This window comes from Paroedura picta, chromosome 1 (assembly GCF_049243985.1).
Source record: "Paroedura picta isolate Pp20150507F chromosome 1, Ppicta_v3.0, whole genome shotgun sequence".
NCBI lineage: Eukaryota > Metazoa > Chordata > Lepidosauria > Squamata > Gekkonidae > Paroedura > Paroedura picta.
In genome coordinates this window covers 21,353,211-21,374,064 of record NC_135369.1, presented here as the reverse complement: position 1 = coordinate 21,374,064, position 20,854 = coordinate 21,353,211, and the positions used below count along the sequence as shown (strand labels likewise).

General features: G+C 47.3%; 1 protein-coding gene across 3 annotated transcripts in view; it reads right to left on the bottom strand.

Moving 5' to 3' along the window:
- NECTIN4 (nectin cell adhesion molecule 4) overlaps positions 1–20,818 on the bottom strand; it is a 139,491-nt gene extending 118,673 nt beyond the window's left edge. The window contains exons 1-3 of one of the 3 annotated variants that reach the window (XM_077326141.1): positions 17,107–20,818; positions 15,786–15,823; positions 8,591–9,020 (exon numbers count right to left, since the gene is read on the bottom strand). In XM_077326141.1, the coding sequence (XP_077182256.1) occupies positions 8,591–8,630 (40 nt within the window). In that variant the 5' untranslated portion in view covers positions 8,631–9,020; positions 15,786–15,823; positions 17,107–20,818. Of the gene's footprint in view, positions 1–8,590; positions 9,021–15,785; positions 15,824–15,899; positions 15,962–17,106 lie in introns of those variants that run through there. The other 2 variants (XM_077326150.1, XM_077326161.1) reach the window with 2 other exon arrangements.
- Between the last annotated feature and the right edge of the window lie 36 nt (positions 20,819–20,854).

Below are 20,854 nucleotides of genomic sequence, written 5' to 3'. Positions count from 1 at the left end.
ACCCGAAGGAGGCTCAAAGCAGCTTACAGTCGCCTTCCCTTTCCTCTCCCCACAACAGACACCCTGTGAGGTGGGTGAGGCTGAGAGAGCCCTGATATTACTGCTCCGTCAGAACAGCTTTTTCAGTGCTGTGGCGAGCCCAAGGTCACCCAGCTGGTTGCTTGTGGAGGAGGAGTGGGGAATCAAACCCAGCTTGCCGGATTAGAAGTCCGCACTCCTAACCACTACACCAAGCAAGGAAGAACTCTGTTTCATCCGAAGGATCCAATGAAACTTCTGACAGCAGAAATGTATACTTGACAGGGCGGAGAAGGAAACTATGAACCCTGAGATTAACTCTGCTGTGAGAGGACAGAGGCATCTAGTGCGTATGCACATAAATATGCATGTTGATATTAATGCATTCCACTGCACCTTAAATATGCATTTTGCATGGACAGATGCACTGGAATTCAGGCTTTCTCAACCAGGGTTTCAAGAAACTCTGGGGTGTCCTGACAGCCCTGGAAGGGTTTCCTGAATGGGTGGGAGTTAATCATTTGTTAAATATTAATTGGGTGATATGACTATATATGGGCATGTTGACACCCCCCCCACCCAATGACCAATGATGGACCTGGATGGGGTGGGAAGGGGGGGAGCCCTGGGTGGGCGTGTCCACAGCTCTGCTTCCCATCCATATTCTGCACGACTGTGCCAGTTTCGGGGTTTCTCGAAGCCTAAAGAATGTTTCAGGGGTTTCTCAACAGTAAAAAAGTTGAGAAAGGCGGACACGTGCACATAAACACATGTGTATCAATATTAAAGTATCCCCAAATTAAGGTGCCTTAAATTTCTGTATGATTGGGCAGATGCACCTGAACTCTAGCTTTTTAATTTTATTTTTGTCTACTTCATTTATAGTCCGTCTGTCTCACTTGGAAAGGGTGAGTCACTACAATTTACAGGATAGACTTTCAGTAAGCAATGCAATAAGATTAAGGCTGCAGAACCAACCAGAAATCCAAAAACAGACCTAAGACAAAACATGAGTCTTGACATGACACATTAAATGACACAGAAATTACATAGCAGGATCCTAGTTTCAGTAAGCAAAACACGGTGGTGTAGAGACTGCAGTTCCTAATAATTTATCATAGGTATCTTCGTGAATCATTTAGTACACTGAAACTCTTTTGCCGGTGGAGAAAAGCTCTCTTGAATAATTCAGTCTTGCATTAATGTGTGTGCATTAACATGAAAATGTCCCAGTGCGCAGCTAGCCATTTTGCACCAGGTTGATCCACTGTGAACAGTTCACAGGACAATTTTGGTTCAATATCTTGAGCCAAAAGAAGAGTCACTCTTTTGGGTTTTTTAATCTGCGTAAGCCAAATCGATACAGGGATGACAGCCGTTGACAGAAACATACAGCGAAAACATTCCTACAGAATCACCGAGGGTCGGACATGACTGAACGGATAACATCATCATGATCAAGCCAGGCACATAAATGAACCCAATGTACAAGAGGTGGGAAAAGGCATTCCCACAACTTGTGATAGTGAAGAGGATAATGTTAACAAAGGGATCCTTAGCATAAGAAGAGGAGGGCTTACAGTCACGTCCTATTCTTCACCTCTGACGCATTGGAGGGTATGACATTTATGTGTGACACCTGAGAATGGGGGGGGGTTAGCTCCCCCCTCCCGCTCTGCATACTGCAGAAGACTCCTTTCCACCTGCTGTACAACGCTGTGCAGACTTGCTCTGCAGTAGCCCTACCTGAGCCGGCTTCCCAAACAGGGCGTGTAAAGTAAACTGACCCTGACCGCTTCCTTGTAACAAATAAAGGGGGAAAGTACAAGTGTTTAATGGAATATTTAATCTCACAGTGAATCTGGTCAATGTTTATTATAGAACACACTCAGCAACTTTTAGACAGAGGAATGGCAAGAAAGCAGTCCACCCTGGCACAGCGACGGTTCTGTGCCCATGTTCTGCTCCACAGTTAAGAAGATGCACTCACTCATGTTCAGGGGTCTTACTTCTAGACAACACCCAGGAAGGGGGGGCTGACAAGGGAAGGATTATGTGCGCACCAACCAAATATGGACAAGGACCAGAAAATATCCAAGTGACATTCAAAATCAGACTCACCTTTCCAAAAAGATTCTGGTTTCTCTACACAAGGCTTCAAGGGTTTAGGGCTGCCAGTCAACAGCAGGGGTAGTCAACCTGTGGTCCTCCAGATGTTCATGGGCTACAATTCCCATGAGCCCCTGCCAGCATTTGCTGGCAGGGGCCCATGGGACTCGTAGTCCATGAACATCTGGAGGACCACAAGTTGACTACCCCTGGTCTACAGGAAATGTCTTGGAACTGCACTTGATCAGAGATCAGTTCCCCTGAAAGAAAGAAGAGCTTTGGAGAGTAGACTCTATGGCAGGGGTAGTCAAACTGCGGCCCTCCAGATGTCCTGGGAATTGTAGTCCATGGACATCTGGAGGGCCGCAGTTTGACTACCCCTGCTCTATGGCGTAGCATCCCTGTGGAGTCCTCCTTAACCTTCGCCCTCCCATTCGGCCTCCAAACCTCCAGCAATTTCCTGACCCAGAGTTAGCAACCCTATGCAGGGGGCTCTTTTGCCGCTGATCTACTTTCCGCTTTGTCAAAAGCGATATAATCTGGCAAGAAGTCCCTGTTGTTTCCATTTAACAGAAAGAGGAACTGAAGCAGAGAAAAGGGGGAATTAAGAGCTGATTCAAGCAATGCTTTATGCTGGCGATCTCTGATTGGATTTCCTGGGGTGTAGCCTTACAGCTCAGCCATGGGGGAGGGAGCACAATATGGATTTGGGTTGTTATACTGGGAAAGGAAGGTGATTCCCTCGCCCTGTGCTGCTTCCTCAATCAAGGCTTTCTCTATCCCCGTTCCATCGCTATGTCCTTTGGGCCTCTATCTTGATTGCTTGGGAAAGCAGGTGACCCCCCAATCCCACCAATATATGCCACTGCCCTAGTTTATTTATTTGTTCAATTTCTATAACGGCCCTTCCCGGCAAAGCCATCTCAGGGCTGTTTACAACATATATGACAAGCAATAGTCATAAAACCATTTGCCAACATTTTAAACCATTAGAAATGAACCAACTCACTGTAACTGAACATTCTGCTCCCTTCTCAGTCCAGGGTGGGAGAGAATTCCAAAGGAAGGCCATGTTGATGATGTTCTATTAGCTCACTGGCCCCAACCAAACCTTGGCGGAAGAGCTCCATTGGGCAGGTCCTTTGGAACTGCAGCAGGTCCTGTAGGGCCCGCAGCTCTTCTGGGAGCTCATACGCCAGGGCTGATTCTGCACTTACTTTGTTTATTCCGTTGTGGATCCTGCTGAATTCTGATCGATTTGAACTCGGGTCTTCTTCTATCCCCCGCATTGAAACAGAAAAGTGTTCTGCACATGATTAGGGAAGCTGAGAAGTGGGGGGGGGAGGAGCTAAACGCAGCAGGAGCCTCTTTCTTTTTTGAATGAGGGGTGGGGGGAGAGGATTGGAGACAGCAGAGGAGGGGGAATATATCCAAGAGGAAAATCTCTGCTGAGAGAAGTTAGGTCTTGCCCTTTAATGGAAGCCTTGTAACCTGGGAATGAGGAAGCCTTTGAACTGATGCCCTGGCCAATCAGGGCTTTTCTACAGCATTGGAGGCTCAGCAGCAAATTATTTTGGAGAAAGCAGAGAGCTGCACCTTTACTCATGCCGATTTTTCAAATATTGAGGGTTATATCCACTCCAGGATATCGCGGGGGAAAGGTAGGGTCACTCTGGGTCAATCCCGCTTGTTGCAGAGGGAAAATTTAAATCACCCAAATTCAAAATGGAAATCGCATTCAGTGTAGATGGCAGGGATTGAATCGACCTGGGATTGGAATAAAAGTTCCATGCAGATTCAGTCTAGGTCAGGGCCAAGACTGAAAAGATTTAGTTGTGGCCAAGAGTATGTTTCTCAGGTCAGGGATCACCAGCCTGTTCACATTGGCAGAACAAAGCACTTCTCAGTGGGATATAGTCAGTTAGGTAGTCCTTCAGGTACGTCAGGCCCAGACAGCAAATACCTTGAACCTGAACATCAAACACTGATCACCCATAATGAGAGGATAGTCCATACCATAATGGCTCACAATTCAAGAAGAGGAGTCAATCTGCTGTATTTTTTATCCTTTACTTTCGCCAAGGAACTCAGTACAGCATGCTTCCTTCCTCACTTTATCCTCACAACAACTCTGTGACGTAGGTAAGGCTGAGGTGGGCCCAAAGTTACCCAGTATGCTTGATGGGAATGTGAACCTGAGTTTCCCAAGACCTAGATCTCAGGCTCAAACTATTAAATCCCAAAGGCCCTTCCAGCTGCTGTTATCCCTGGGAGGGGAGAAACACCTTCCCCAAGTTCCAAGGCTACCCGGCATACAGGTTACTTTTAAAAATTTTATTTGAAGAATTTATAAGCTGCTCTAAAGAGACTAGCTCCGGGCAGTTCACAAAGTAGCAACAATGCAATAAAACCATAAAAACAGCATCAAAAGAATGATCAATATTAATGTAGCCCTTCTGCTGGGGGGGTAAACGGTAATGACTGGGGAAGGCACTGGCAAACCACCCTGTATTGAGTCTGCTGTGAAAACGCTAGAGGGCGTCACCCCAAGGGTCAGACATGACCCGGTGCTTGCACAGGGGATACCTTTACCTTTAGAAAGCCTATGGGCAAGCTGTGACTTTAAATCCAAATCATCCAGCTCTGGTGTTTTCATATATGAAACTTAAAAGCAGTTCTTTCTTTGAGAATCTAGACTCATTGACCTTACAAATGGGTGGGGGTTGCGGGGCTCAGTGGTAGAGCATCCGGATTGCTCAAAGAAGGGGTTGGGTTCAGTTCGGGGCATTGGCTGTTAAAAAGATCAAGGAGTAGGTTGTGGGGAAGATTTTTAATCTGAGGCCCTGGAGATCCACTGTCAGTAAGAGCAAAAAACATGAACTTAACAGAAGGAGGACCTGACAGTACAACGGAGGGTCATGTGGGCAAATAAATAAATAAATATTTAGTTATATATTGCCTTATCCTGTCTAGCTCAGGATGGTTAACAAAATTAAAAACAATTATTAATAATAAAACATTTTATATATCAGCCTTTCTCAACTATTTGACTGTTGAGAGACCCCTGAAACATTCTTCAGGCTTCAAGAAACCCCAGAAGTGACACGATCATGCAGAATATGGTTGGGAAGCATAGCTGTGTCCACGCCCACCCAGGGCCCCTCCCCTTCTCACCTCCTCCAGGCCCATTGTTGGCCATTGAGGGGGTCTACATGACCATATACATGGTTAAGAAAGCCTGTTATATATAAAAACCTCCCCCTCTTTTCCTTTGCCCTATGAGGGATGAGCAGAGCTTGGAGGGGTTTTCTGTCTGCAGAGGAGTCTTCAGGCAGGGAGGGACAGCGTCCTAAGGTGTTGTTTCTGGCCTCAACCATTGGCCAGCTCTGTTATGCAGTCCCTCTGGAATTGCTCCCCTTTCCTCTTCCTCCTCCACCCAACAAGGATCAAAATATTCACATAAACAGCACAGGAGAGGCTCAGTGTCAATCAAATGGACAAAAACGCTTTAAGACCAGCATCATGTTTGCCAGATCCTGCATTAGGCACACAGAAGCCTCTGGCAGCCATTGTGATCTTTTTTTTTTAGCAGTCACTGTATCACGGGACAAATTTGCAACCCTCTTTGGGGGGCCCGAACCATCGCTCAAGAACCACCATCCTAGGACCATTTTGTTAAAGAAGTGTAGCACATGTTTCCTGTTCTCTAATCCTGCTTGGATGCAAACAAATGCAATCATATGGGCCACTGTCCCTCTCCACCAGAAATAGTCTTAGATACCAGGCCATTCCTGCAGACTCCGTCGGGGTCACTAGTCTTGGGTCTGACCAAAAGGCTCAAGATATCCAGAAAACGCAGTCACATCTCAGGGTAAGGAGCCAGAGGCACAGAGACAGGTGATTTTCCGCCTGGCTTGAGATCTGTTCATTCTAAAGACCCAATCCCTCAGGCTCCACTGGAGCTGCCAGCCTCCAGCTGAGGCCTGGAGTTCTCCTGGAAATAAAGCTGATCTCCAGGCAGCAGAGATCAGCTCCCCTGGAGAAGACAACAGCTTCTCCAGATTCTAAGCGAAATCCCACACCAAATTTCCCCTCCACAAATCTCCAGGAATTTTCCAGGCCAAAGCTGGCAGCCCTGGGCTACCAAGCAGAGGCTCTCTGCCCAGCCTCCACTGGAGACCACTGAGTTCCCAGTTCCATCAATGTCCTCTCCCTCACCCCACCCCAACCCTGCTGATCTCTTCTTGAGTCTCTGGATCGAAAACTGGCAGCCCTGAACTCCATGGACTCTTTCAGCCTCCCTCCCCGCCCCGCCATGGGGCGGCCTTTCCCAACTGGTCTCTGTGACTCACTCCTGCGTTTGGGGCCCTCCAGTAAGCGTGGAAGGCATAAACTCAGAGTCAGCATCTCTCGCAAGGCTGCAGAGCTTTTTCTGTTTTTACATCTCCATGCAAGCATAACCAGCCAAGTCACTTTGCCGCTGCTGGAGGGAGGGAGGGAGGGAAGGCAAAGTCGATCTCTGGCTTGCTGCGAGGGATGCCTGATCTGAACTTGGAGTCTGGTCAGAAGGTTCACAGAGCTCAAAATGCTTCTCCTGATCTAAGAAAAGCTAGTTGTGATTGGAGAGGAGGGCAGAGCGTTCCGCAAGTGGGGTTGCCAACTTATTCGTTGCTTGACCCTGGCACTACTCCTGTATCCTTGACATTCACCGGACCCACACAAATTAAAACGGGCGAAGCTTTCCCCAACCAAGCAGGGAAAGCCTCTCTGGACTAATTTTTGCCTTCCAAGGGGCCATGAAAGATACAGGAACAATGGTTCTCTGCACATGTACAGAAGCATTCTTCACATGTTCTTTACTTTTCCCAGGGCAGGGCCTGGCATTCGGAATAGAAACAGCAGTCCTGTGTGCAAGAACACAAAACACTTCTGAACCTGTTCTGCATCTAATAAGTGTGTCGTCCCCCCACACTGCCACTGGGGACAGCTCTAGAGGGAGAAATGGTGCCCTTGCTTAGTTCAGGTAACCAGCAGTAACTCTCCTTCCCTATTGCAAGTCACTCCCTCTCCTGGGTTCTGCACTCTGGATTGTTGGAAAAGTGAATGTCTGTAAAGCACAAGCAAACAACAGGCAGACACTACAGCCGATACACAGTGCCCTCCGTGGCTTCCTTCCAAACAGTCCGTGCAGAGAGCAACAGAACAGCATAAGCAAAACTAACAATGTCCTGACGCAAGCTTGGCATTTGGACCAAGACTACCTGGTGTGTGGGAGGCAAAATAACTGCAGGTGTTGTGAAAGGCAGAACATAAAATGGCATTTTTCCCAGCTGACAAGTCTTCTTCATTACAACAAAACATTTGCACCTTGCAAACTTTTTTTTTTCCCCTCTGGAAGATGCTTTGCCCCCAACTCCGAGTAACAGAGAGCAATCCGGGATCCCAAACAGAAGTAAAACCTTGCTTGGGCGGGACTGAGTGTTATCATTTCCAGTAAAGCAGGGGTAGTCAACCTGTGGTCCTCCAGATGTTCATGGACTACAATTCCCATGAGCCCCTACCAGCAAATGCTGACAGGGGCTCAATTCCTTTGCAAGCCAGGCCAAACTTCGAATGGGGTGGGTCAGGATGCTGGATAGACCCTGGGGCAAGGGACAAACAGTTGGCAAACGGATCCAAATGGTCCTTTCTTCTTCATCTTCCCTTCCAGCAAAGGGAAGATGAAAGAGTACCAAACTGAAGGTGCCTAGCTTGCCTTCACAAAGAGGCAAGAAAGAGGGTGGGGTTGCTCTTTCCCCAAAAGATGTTCGGAACCATCAGAGACCTTCAAGAGCAGGGGTAGTCAAACTGCGGCCCTCCAGATGTCCATGGACTACAATTCCCATGAGCCTCTGCCAGCAAACGCTGGCAGGGGCTCGTGGGAATTGTAGTCCATGGACATCTGGAGGGCCGCAGTTTGACTACCCCTGTTCAAGAGAATTTGACCTTCCAAACCTCTGCCTCATCCTCACACACGCACCAAGCATTTGAAGTCCATCTCCTCAGAAGTAGCTGCTGTTCAGAAAGAAGCTGTTATCTAGTAAAGACCCTTTCGCTTAAAAGACGCATCAAAAATGAGGACACACACACACACACACAAAGGGCTCCTAAGAACATCTTCACCCTCTCCACCTTTCCCACCAAAGGATGGGTGGGTGGGCCTGGAACGAAACTCTGGGAGCGCTTTTCCCCCATCCCGAAGCATCTCACCAAAGCAAAGCAGAGATTAGGCAAAACTATCATTACCCAATTATTCGTTAAGCCGGTCTCTTGGGAGAAAAAAGAAGCTACAAAACAGGTTTTCTCTTCTGGATAAGAAGAGGGGCTGGGAACTGGACACGTGTGGCGATATTTGGGAAGCGGAGCCGGTGCGGGGTGGGGGGCGGGGGGGACAAATCAAGATCAAAACGAAACACTGACTTACCGGACACGGCCAGCAAGAAGAGGAGAAACAGCCCAACCATGCTGCCAGTGGGGGATCCAGATGTGAAACTGCTGCAGCTGTCAAAATGCCTTTCAGTCCTGCAGACTTTGTAACCAAAGCAAGCTACCGGGCCCAGGCCAAGAACTTCTGCCCAGTGGCCGAGTCTTCCCTTTCCAACAGCAAAGTTGTCCGGGGAGTTAAGGAAATTCAGTCAGGTGTTTACATTCAGGTTTGGGTTTTTTCATGCCAGATCAAGAAAGGGGAAAGGAGCCTTCATTCTCCTTGCTGACGGTTGACCTTTCTGCCGCTTCTGCGAAATGGGTCTTTTCCTGCTGTTGTCTTGGCGGGGGGCTTCTCCCTCTTTCGGCGTCAGTGTTGCGGCTTGCGCTCGACGGTGCTGAGCAATCGCTCTGTTTTGAAACTCCACAACCTGTTCTCCGCGCATCGCCAGAGGGAGGAGAATGAAGAGAGGTAATGAAAAAAAAATTAACCTGTTTGGCAAGTTTAAACAGGTGTTTCTCAACGAAGGGGGGGGGGAGAGGAGGTTTCGTTTATAGAAGGAGTTCATAGAGGGTGCTGGAGTGTTCGCACCAGCAGGGTGTCTGAGTGAAATCTCTCAGGGTCTCTTCAAGGGTCAGATTTTGGGGTCCCCCAAAAGAAACAGGGATATAGCCAAAGTGACATCCCTGCGACTCTTTAGGGCTGGATATCTGTTGCTCAGCCTTCAATGAAGCTCATCAAACCACAGCTGACTCCACCCAAGGGACTTTCTGCATTATAGATCTTTTTATTTTCCTGCAATAAACTGACAGCGTTGGGCTCTGGATCCAAAGGAGCACTTGAGCTGAAAGGACAAGGGTGTAATATTTCCCCAGTTCAAATCACAAATATCTCATAGGTAAAGAATCGCTATTGTCCTCAGCCAAAAGATGGCATCCATTTCCACTGAAAGTGGTGTGTGGAATTTTTGTTTTATTTCCTGTTTTAATTATTTTGTTGGATTTCCCTGTGTTTTTTTTAATGAGATTGGTTCAGTCAAAAAGTGGCCCAGACACTGAATCTGTAGTAAAACAATCAATTATGGATTGGATTGTGTATGTGATATTAGCGGCAGAACTATTTTATTGCTATTGCGAGAACTCCACAAACACCCCCTCTCGTAGATCAGGAAATGTCTATTTACCACACACATATTATTTGAAAGACCCAAGAGAAGTGGGCTTCCCACCCTCCAGGTGGCAGCTGAAGATTTCCTGCTATTAGTGGGTAAGGTTTAGTTTTGAAGATGGGGACTGTTTTTACTGCTCTACTCTTTTATTCTTGATTGTGGGGTTTTTATTGTTGTGACCCACCATGAACCAGCACTGCTGGGAGTGACAGGCAAGACATCAAATGAACGAACGAACAAGCAAGCGAGCGAGCGAGCAACAACAACAACACAATTGCTCTCTAGACAACCAAGATCAGCTGCCCTGGAGAAAACAGCTACTTTGGGGGGGTGGACTCTATGGCATTGCACTTGGCAAAAGTCCCTCCCCTCTTCAAGCTCTCCTCGCCCCAAGCTCCTCCTCCAAATCTCCAGGTATTTCCCATCCCAAAGCTGGCAATTCAAAGCACAGCATGTGCCAAGAAACAGGAAACCATTCACTACCAGCTTTGCAGTCCCTGGGCTTAGCTCTTCCTGGAGGCTTTAAATGAAACAACAACTGGCTACTAACTCCACCCCCATCTCCCAAAAAGATACAGGAACAAATTCAAAATATTCCTGGAGAAGCTGGGGGAAGGGTCAGTGTCAAGTTGGGGTCGCCATCTCCAGGTTGTGAAATTCATGGAGATTATGAGGACCGTCGGTTTATGCAGAGGAAGGAAAGCAGAGTATCATACCATATTCACCCTCCAGAGCACCTATTTTCTCCCAAGAAATTTACCTCTGTAGTCTAGAGAGATCAGCTGTCATTCCAGGAAATCTCCAGGCCCCACCTGGAGGTTGGCAAGCACCCAATTGATCTTCAAAGGCATTCCTTTGGGAAGTAGGGCAGCATGGATAGGAGAGGAATGCCTTTCAGGTATGGAATGCAAGGCTGGTTTTGATCCAGGTATTTAAGGTCCAGAAGTTGAACAGTTCCCAAAGTTACTGAGCTTGAGCTCAACAGAATCCAGGGCAGCTGGGGGGGGGGTCTTAAACATATTAGAACAGGCTTCCTCAACCAGGGTTTCATGTTGCCCTGGGGTTTCTTGACAGTCCTGGAAAGGTTCCCCGAATGGGTAGGAGTTAATGTCATATATCTATTGTATTAAGCACTTATTGGGGGATATGACCAGGACCATATATGGCAGCCTTTCTCAACCTTTTTACCATTGAGAATCCCCTGAACATTTCTCAGGATTCGAAAAACCCCAGAAGTATTGTCAGCGCACCCCCAGAAGTCACATGTCACCAGAAACCCATGTTGAGAAAGCCTGTCTAGTTCATATCACAGCTGCCACACAACAGACATGCCACAACACTCGAATTCCCCAAATCTTTATAAAGACCACAGAGATTTTGGGAGATCCTAGAGTGTCATGGGGGGAGCCATGAACTCACTTCTGGGTTTTCCCCAGATGTGATATCCCAATGCATCCCCCTCCCCTTTTTCTTCTGGCTATATGGGGGGAAGGCCAAGGAAGGGCGGCAGTGGAAGCTCAAGAATTCCTATCTCCACTTATCAGAGACTATGACAAAGCGAATGGAGAAAGGAAAGGGGCCACTGATCCTTTGCTGTGCCATAATGACCCTGGAGTCCGAGGCTGGCAGCTTCATCGGCTGGGTGGTGGTGCTTGTTACAGGCATGCAATAATGGCTGCCACAGTGTACATGCAGAGGCACCTCCCAAGAAGATTTCACAGGTAGCAGTTGCAGTCAGCACGGGAGCAGCCGGAAGCTGCACCCACACACTCCACCCCCAGACTGCTCACGGCTGCTCCTCCTTCACCCAGGCCCCATTTTCCTCTGTCACATCTGCACAAAATAAGGCACAATGCAGATTGTGTATCCCCCTCCTGCCATGGCCCAGGGATGTCCGCTTCCCTCCGTTTCATAATGTGGCTCAGCTGGGAAAAGAAGAAAGCCCAAAGAATAGGGGATATGGAGCTTAGTGGTGCCATTCTGAAGGCAGAGATGAACTCTGCCCAAATCCCTGTAGTGGCTACATGTTGATCATCCACACAGATGCTGCTGCATCCACAGCCACCCCACAGCTTACCCTTTGGACCCAATCAAACGAGCGTCTTCTTGGTTCTGGTTTAAAAAGGAACACCTAAAGAGGCTCATGCACCATGCTCAGAATGAGCACTTTGTCAAGTGGATGCTTCCACTTATATCAGGACCTTTCTGCAATCCATGGGCTGGGGACAGGGTTGCTGGCTCTGGGTTGGGAAATACTTGAAGGCTTTGGGAGTGAACATGGATGTGGGCAGGACCTCGGTGGAGTATAATGCTATAATGCAGTCTGCCCTCCAGGGGAATTGATCTCTGCCATTTTCTCCAGGGGAACTGGCCTCTGTCTTCTGGCAGTGAGCAGTAAACCTAGGGGATCCCCGTGGGGGTCCCACGTGGAGACTGGCATCCCTAGCAGGGGGAAATTAAACATGTGTGCCTGCAGCAAGCACAGGACACTGACTGGAGTGGCCATGCCTCAAGAGAAGAACCTCCCACACACTGCAAGCAAAAGGCCTCGGGTTCAACCTCCTGCCGTTGACACTTGAAAATGTTCAGGTAATGGGGAAGACCTTTCTTTGCCTCGGGCCGTGAATAGCCCTTGGTGGTGGAAAGTGCCATGGAGTCACAGCCAACTTAAGGTGACTCCATACAGCAGGCTTTCTCAACTAGGGTTCTGTGAAATCCTGGGGTTTCTTGATGGCCCTGGAAGGGTTTCCCAAATGGGTGGGGCTTGAGGGGGTGGGAAGGGGAGGAGCTCTGAGTGGGCGTGTCCACAGCTCTGCTTCCCCACCCTATCCTGCACAATCGTGCCACTTCTGGGGTTGCTTGAAGCCTGAAGAACGTTTCAGGGGTTTCTCAATGGTAAAAAGGTTGAGAAAGGCTGCCCGGGGGTTTTCAAGGCAAGAGATGCTCAGGTGCTGTTTGCCATTTCATGCCTGTGCCTAGCAACCCTGGGATTCCTTGGGGGTCTCCCATCCAAATGCTAACCAAGGCTGACCCTGCTTCGCTTCCAAGGTCCAACAAGATCAGGCTGGTACAGGCCTTGGCATTGATAGCCATTCCTAGTCAAGAAAGACAATATTAAGCTAAATGAACCAATGGTCCTGACTCAGTATAAAGCAGTTGAATACATCCAAATAGTCCTGGCTAGTATTCTCAGCTCCAGGGTGCAGCTAAATATTACCTCTATAAATCCATGCTGTTGCCCAAAGACATGGAACTGCAGAGGTGAGAGGAGAGAAACAGCACCCTGGCAGGAGGTGCGCTTCTCTCCTTCCCGTACTCCTCCTCAGCAGCTTTGCCTTCAGCCTGACTTATTTCCAGTTCTGAAGGTGGGTGTGGGAGGGAAATCCGGAGAAAAGAACGAATGGGCAAGGGAATACTTCTTGCATACCAGCATTCCCTTCCCAGTGGAGCCCCTGCCTTTGCCTTATAGCAGGGGTGGCCAAACTGTGGCTCTCCAGATGCCTAACGACTGAGTTACCATGCTGGCAGGGGCTGATGGGTACTGTAGTCCAGGGACATCTGGAGAGCCGAAGTTTGGCCACCCCTGCCTTAAAGTAAGGATAAAACCCACTAAATCAGGAATCTTAATCCCCACCCCCTGGAATATAGAGCTCTGGGTTCAAGCCCTACCACCCTGCCAGTTAGAGCGGTTTCTCAGTGGAACAGGCTTCCTCGGGAGGTGGCGGGTTCTCCATCTTTGGAAATTTTTAAACAAAGGCTGGAGAGCCTTCTGACGGAGAGGCTGATTCTATGAAGGCTCAAGGGGGTGGCAGGTTACAATGGATGAGCGATAGGGCTGTGAGTGTCCTGCATAGTGCAGAGAGTTGGATTAGATCAGAGGTAGTCAACCTGTGGTCCTCCAGATGTCCAAGAAACGCTGGCAGGGGCTCATGGGAATTGTAGTTCATGGACATCTGGAGGACCACAGGTTGACTACCCCTGGACTAGTTGATCCAGGAGATCCCTTCCAACTCTATGATTCTATGATTCACACTTGGTGGGATGTTAGCGTGCCAAGGAGCAATGCATTATGTCTGCAAGTTTTCATAAACTTCAGAGTGACTCTTCTGCATTCCTAACCACTGTGGGAAGGAATTCCAGTTGTGGGATCCTGAGTGTTTAGGGCGGCCCCTGCTGGCAGCAAAAGGTAAGCAGCATTAACACATTGCTGGATTCCAGCCCAGGACTTTCCACTGGGGTGTCACAGTGGAATGTGTAATACCAACTGCGCATTTCTCTGTCACCCTTAAACTAGACATGCAAAAGCCACCATGTCACCACTTGTCCATTATTATCAATGGGGGTGGGATTTGAGGTAGATAGGATTTAAAGCTTCTTTCTAAGGTATGCCGTCTTGTGAACCTGCTGTGATTGTTGTCCCTTTAACTAGCAATGTAATCTGTCAACATTGGCAGGTGAGACTCTTTTGTCAAAAAATAAACATGAGTCCTGTGGCACTTCACAGACTTGATGAGTTTTTACTCTAGCATAAAATTGATTCTGGCACATAAGTTTGGTAGTCTTCAAGGCATCACAAGATTCCTTTTTTCACCCTTGCAACAAGTTTAATGGTGTTGGAAGAGCCAGTTTGGTATAGTGGTTAGGTCCTAACCACTATACCAAACTGGCTCTTCCAACACAATTAAACTTGTTGCAGAGGTGAAAAAAGGAATCTTAAACTTGTTGTAGAGGAGGGACTTCTAATCTGGTGAGCTGGGTTTGATTCTGCGCTCCCCCGCATGCAGCCAGCTGGGTGACCTTGGGCTCACCACAGCACTGATAAAGCTGTTCTGACAGAGCTTGGGGTCAGGGCTCTCTCAGCTTCACCTCCCTCACAGGTTGTCTGTTGTGGGGAGAGGAAAGGGAAGGTGATTGTAAGCCACTTTGAGACTCCTTCAGGAAGAGAAAGGTGACCTATAAGAACCAACTCTTCTTCTCCTTCTTCAATAATATCAGGGATCTCTCAGCCTCACCTCCCTCACAGGGTGTCTGTTGTGGGGAGAGGAAGGGAAGGTGATTGTAAGCCGCTTTGAGATTCCTTCAAGAAGAGAAAAGCAGCATATAAGAACCTCCTCCTCCTCCTCCAAACCAGAACTGGGAACCCTAGGTTAATTGTGTTGGAAGATGCAAGAGTCTTCATGGTGAAATGGTTAAAGAAGTTCAGCCTCTAATCCGAATAACTGGGTTTGATTCCCCACTCTTCCACATGTAGCCAGTCAAGTGACCTAGGCCCAGTCACAGTTCTTTTGGAGCTGTTCTTGCAGAGCAGTTCTCTCACAGCTCCCTCAGCCCCACGTGCCTCACAGGGCAGAGGAAGGGAAAGGTGTTTGTAAGCCACTTTTGGACTACTTTGGGTAGTAAAAAGTGGAGCATTTCTGTAGTGTGTAGGATCCAAAAGGAATTTCCTGATATTTTTCCAAATAGTCTCTTCCAATGTCTTGATTTCCTCACGAGGACTTTCCGCTCCTTCGAGCACACTTCCGCCCTGCTTGCCTCCACAACAGAAAGACAGAATGAACCCAACAGAACTGTGTGACAGGATCGCCTCTGCTCTTCCTATACAAAATTCTCTTCATAATAAAAACTATTTTATTCTTTTAAGCAGCCGGGTGGCTTGGCTCTAATTTGTACATTTAAACTCTTCCAGCAAAAGTTAAAGCCCCTCTCCCTGAATTTACAATTCTCGATCCAAATTAAGCCCCCCCCCCCTCCCATGCCCCACGCCCCACGCCCCACGCCATGGGAATTAAATTCAGAGCAAAGAACTGCCAGGGTTACTTGATGGAAGGGACCAAGGAGGATTCATAGGGGCCATGAAGAGTTTACACTGCATGATTCAGCCGTAACAGGGCTACTCCTGTGGCATTAATGCCATGGTTTGTCATAGCTGTGTTCAGGGAGGCTGCTTGTTCAAATTTTACCTCAGCCATGAACTCACGAGGTGACCTTAGGCGAAGTAAGCCGTGCTTTCTCAGCTCAATCCCTTACCTGAATAGTAACAGTGCCAGGGCTGTCCTTGAGGTCTACTGTGAATCATGAACATAAACATGCCAATTAGGGATTATTAGAGTCACACACAGCCTGCTGAACGCTGATAACTACCTTTGGCCGTGATTCCCCAAAGCTCTGCAGTGTCAACCCTTTTCAACCTTTGGGCCATAGAGGAGCTCCTGAAACAATTGCTCAGGCTTTGAGGAGCCTGGAAGTGATGTCAGAAGGCCACGTCTCCCTGCCACACCCTCAGAAAGTTTCACGTCACCAGAAGTGACATCGCCACCCACGTTAACAGGCGGGTTTGAGGAAGGCTGGGGGGAGGGGGGAAAAGGCGGTTTGAGGTGGGAGTAGGCATGCAGGCCCCGCCCCCTTCCCAGGTGAGGAAACTATGAGAGACCTCAAGTTTGGAAGGGGAGAGGGGGAGCAATGGAAGTGTCTGGTTCCCTAGCTTGTGTCCGAGTCCATTAAGGCAGGAGGGGAAATGCTGCGGAGCCCCTGCAGAGCTCCTACGGACCGCTAGGGGTCCGTGGGCCCCTGGATGGGAATCCCTGTCTTGACTTCTCTATGGCTAAAGCTTTTTATAGTGTGGAAGTTAAGAAATTGTTCAGTTTGCGATCAGAAGTATAAGGAAGTTTGTACCGCTTTAGGTTTGGCTGCCTGCCGTCAAAACTTGACCTCTGTTTTCTGTAATAAACTTTATTTTTATGGCCCGCCCTTCTCAGTTAGCTCAGGGTGGATAACAACAAAATACATAGATATGATATCATTGCATAGTTAAAACAGTATATATATAATACATATTTTTATACATACATATGCATAGTCATAAATATTTAGAATCATAGAGTTGGAAGGGGCCATACAGGCCATCTAGTCCAACCCCCTGCTCAATGCAGGATCAGCCCTAAGCATCCTAAAGCATCCAAGAAAAGTGTGTATCCAACCTTTGCTTGAAGACTGCCAGTGAGAACCACCTCTTTTAAAACTTTATTGAGGGTTGATTAGGTTATATTGAGTGGTTTGTAGAATTTATGGGTGGGGGTTCTTAAGCAGGGAGGCAGCTCTGGACAGTTGGCAATTCAATTCAATTGGCTTTATGGTTGCCAATCTCCAGGTGGGATCTGGAGATATCCTGGAATTACAATTCATCTCCAGACTACAGATATCAGTTCCCCTGGAGAAAAAGGCTGCTTTGGAGGACAGACGCTATATGGCATTATACCCCAACTGAGGTCCTTCCTTATCTCTGCCCTCCCCAGGCTCCACTCCCCCAAATCTCCAGGGATTTCCTAACCCAGGCTGAATCTGCACTTACTTTGTTTATTCTGTAGAATTCAGGTCGATTTGAGCTCGGGTCTTCCTGATTATTTCTCCCCCGATTTGAAACAGAAAGTGCTCTGCACTTGATTTGGGGAGGGTGGAGGATTTCTCCTTTTGACTGCCAGTGGAGAATCAGCCGGAGGTTCGGGGGGGGGGGGGGGGAGCTGACTCATGATTTATTTCCCACTTTCTATTATGCCAATACCAGGCTCCTACTCTGGGACTTACAGGGCATTTGATCTATCTCGCAAGGAAAACTTGCAGCCATCCTTTTGAAATAGGAGGCTTGGTCTAAATTGCAGGCACTGGAAGATAAATGCCACCCCCCCTCCCCTCCCCGGGTTTGCAATAAAGTTCATTAAAAAAGAAAAAGGAAAGCCAGCCAGCGAGCAGCTTCTCAGAGAAGAGGCAAATCCAAAGAGAAACAAATTTCAGAGGGAAACAAAGAGAAACAATACATCTTGGGAGGAAAATTTCGCAACCGGAAGCATTTGAACAGACGCCCTGACTAATTGGAAGCTCAGCAGCTTTTAGTTCAGGGAAACGCAGACATTTTAGGCATGCGATTTTTTAATTTATCAAGGGTTAAAAGCACTCCAGGAAATCAGGTAGAAAATGTAGGGTCACTCCGGATCAATCATGTCTGTTGCAGAGGGAATATTTAAATCGCCCCAAATCAAAACGGAAATTGCATTCCATGTAGACGGCAGGGACTGAATTGTAATTGCGATAAAAGCTCCGTGCAGCTTACACCCCAGTTAGCAACTCTACTAGCAACATTGTAAAGAAATCCATACACATTGCATTGGGGGTATAATTTTTACCTTAAGCCAAATTCCAATACATCTTGCCAACAGAGAAAGTCCTACAAAGCTGTTATTATTTGCATTGGCATAAATCCTTATGTTTGACCCCAGCAATATTAGATAGCTTACATAAATTTCCATGAATTACAAAGGAAAACATTTCAAAACATCTAAAATTAATCCTTCCTAGAGTTTTTGATACATGGGGCGTTTTCCTATTCCACAAATATATCCTGCCTCTGTGGTCAAATATTCTCCAAGTTGTCAGGACAACTGTCTCTCTCCAGAGAACTTAAAAATGGTTACCTGGGTACAAGCTTGACCATTAGGATTTTCGGTAGGGACCCTGTTCTGTGTTCCTCCCCAGCCTCAGAAATAAGGTAGATATCTTCCTGGCAGTGACCCCTTCACCTATGGAACTTCAGTGTGGAGAAACCCCCTGCAGAGCAGGTATAACTTTCTGCACCAGGTGAAAACTATTTTGCCTTCTGGTTCATGCTGGTGAGCTTGGTGGTGAAGTGATTAAAATTAGATGAATCTGGCTTGTTTTCCCTGTGCTGTAAATTTAATCTGTTTTCATGCTTTGGTAAATATTACAGCTGACTGCTGATATGGACTTCCATTACCTGAAGGGCTTTCTCTACTTTTTGAGGGCCAACGTAGTATTAGCGGTTAAGAATGGCAGACTCTAATCTGGAGAAAGAGTTTTAGAATCATAGAGCCATGGAGTTGGAAGGGATTTCCAGGGTCATCCGCTGCAAGACTATGGCAAGCGGCGTTATAGAAATTGAATAATAAATAAATCAGTCCCCTGCATAATGCAGGAAACTCACTACTACCTGCCCACCCACAGTGACCCTAATTCCATGCCCAGATGATGCTCCCCCTGGGTAACCTTTGGGCTGGTCACCGGTCTCACACAACTCTTTCAGCCCTGCCTGCCTCACAAGGTGCCTGTTGTGGGCAGCTGAAGGCGATTGTAAGCCACTTCGAAATGCTTTAAGGTAGAGAAAAGCAGAGTATAAAAATCTACTCTTCTTTTTTTTAAATCTACCTACTTGGATTCTGAGGAAATTGACAGGAACCTGGCCAGAAGTGCAGTATAAGGAGGCATTGTGGGAAGGTATTCCTGTCTACTTTTCCTAATCTTAGGAACTCCCTGCCTCAAGAAGTGCAATTGCCCTCATCATGGTAGGCCCTTGAAGATACCTGCAGTACTTTGTCCTTTAATAGTACTTTGTCCTTTAATAGATACCTGCAGTACTTTGTCCTTTAATAGTACTTTGTCCTTTAAAGTACTTTGTCCTTTAATAGATACCTGCAGTACTTTGTCCTTTAATAGAACTTTGTCCTTTAATAGATACCTGCAGTACTTTGTCCTTTAATAGAACTTTAATGAATAGAAATGGGTAGTTCAAGATTTCATGGTATGATGACAAATAATATAACGGAATAAACGCTTGAGTGCTAAACTCAGCTGGAAGGACATTTTAAAAAGCTGGAAGCTCCAGGGGTGATAATATCGCTAGCTTTGCAGAAAAATCTATCTTAAGGGAGAAAGAAAAAGGAACTTTGTGGTACCTTAAAGGTTTGTAGAGAAATGAGGACTCATGGATCATCCTAAAACATCAGGCCAGGCCCAGATAGATCAATTCACACAAAACTCACAGCTTTATGCTTTCTGGATAAATTTGCATAGCACACCACTCGTGTTCTAAAAAAACCCCAAACTTCCCACACTGGGACATCACGTACCAAAAGCTAATGGAATCTCCCTTTTTCAAAGCATGTTCTGGGGGTTGAAATTATTTCTCATTCTACAGTTTAGCATAGAAGAAGACCGTCATAAAAAGAGTTTAGGCATGAAAGGGCTACAGACACAAAAGCCTAGCTTTGAGCTTGTGCAGCATCCAGTGAACCCCAGCATTTCCTTCACTCAGAAAAGTATGTAGGTGTCCATGGACTACAATTCCCATGAGCCCCTGCCAGCAAATGCATGGACATCTGGAGGACCACAGGTTGACTACCCCTGGGTTAAATGACTGGCTGCTCAGATTGCCAATTTTTTTCATCTGCCGCCGCTCCTGTGCCTTGAACAGGTCTGCAGAAATTCAGCAGGTGAGGATGTTTATCTCTAGGCCATGAAAACCATCGCCTGATTATTTCTGCAGATCAAGTTGCTATCAAAGGCACAGGAGCAGACTGTACTGATCAGTTGGCAACTTTACTAACCTGCTAGCAGGAGAGAGTAACCTCACTGACTCATTCAACAACAAAGGGTGAATCAGTGGTCCAACAAGGAAGAAGACCCACAATTCTTGCATCCCAGGTCAGTGATTTCACATACCACACTCAAGTAGTCAAAGGGTGATTCCTACAGTCTCCAACCCCACATTTGCTAGTAAACATGTGTGGCTCACAGGAGTCCCCCCCCATGATTAAGTGGGCGTGTTGAACGAATTAGCCATTCTGCTCACAAAGTGGACAAGCCTTATTTTTCCTGAAAGCCTCAAAGACTTCGATAAATGACAGGAAATGCTGATCCAGTCCATCCTAACTGACCAGCCCAGCTGTCGTATGTGAGTCAGAAAGAGCCAGATTTCAACAAGGAAATGCATTCTTAAAAACAATGTCAAGCTGATCTTGATACAGAGATCCAGGTGTGATAAGCAGGCTTGTGTGAACCCATTGCTTGCTTGCTGTATTTGGGAGCAAACACACACATGACTTGTCCACACACAACCCTGTCTATGTCCTTCTGCAAACAGTGGCATGTTTAAAGAAGGCGTGGCTTAGGGGTAGAGCATCTGGTTGGCATGTAGAAGGCCCCCGGTTCAATCCCCAACATCTCCAGCTAAAAAGGACCAGATGATGGGAAAGACCTCTACCCAAGACCCCGGAGAGCTGCTGCAAGTCTGACAATACTGACCTTGGCGC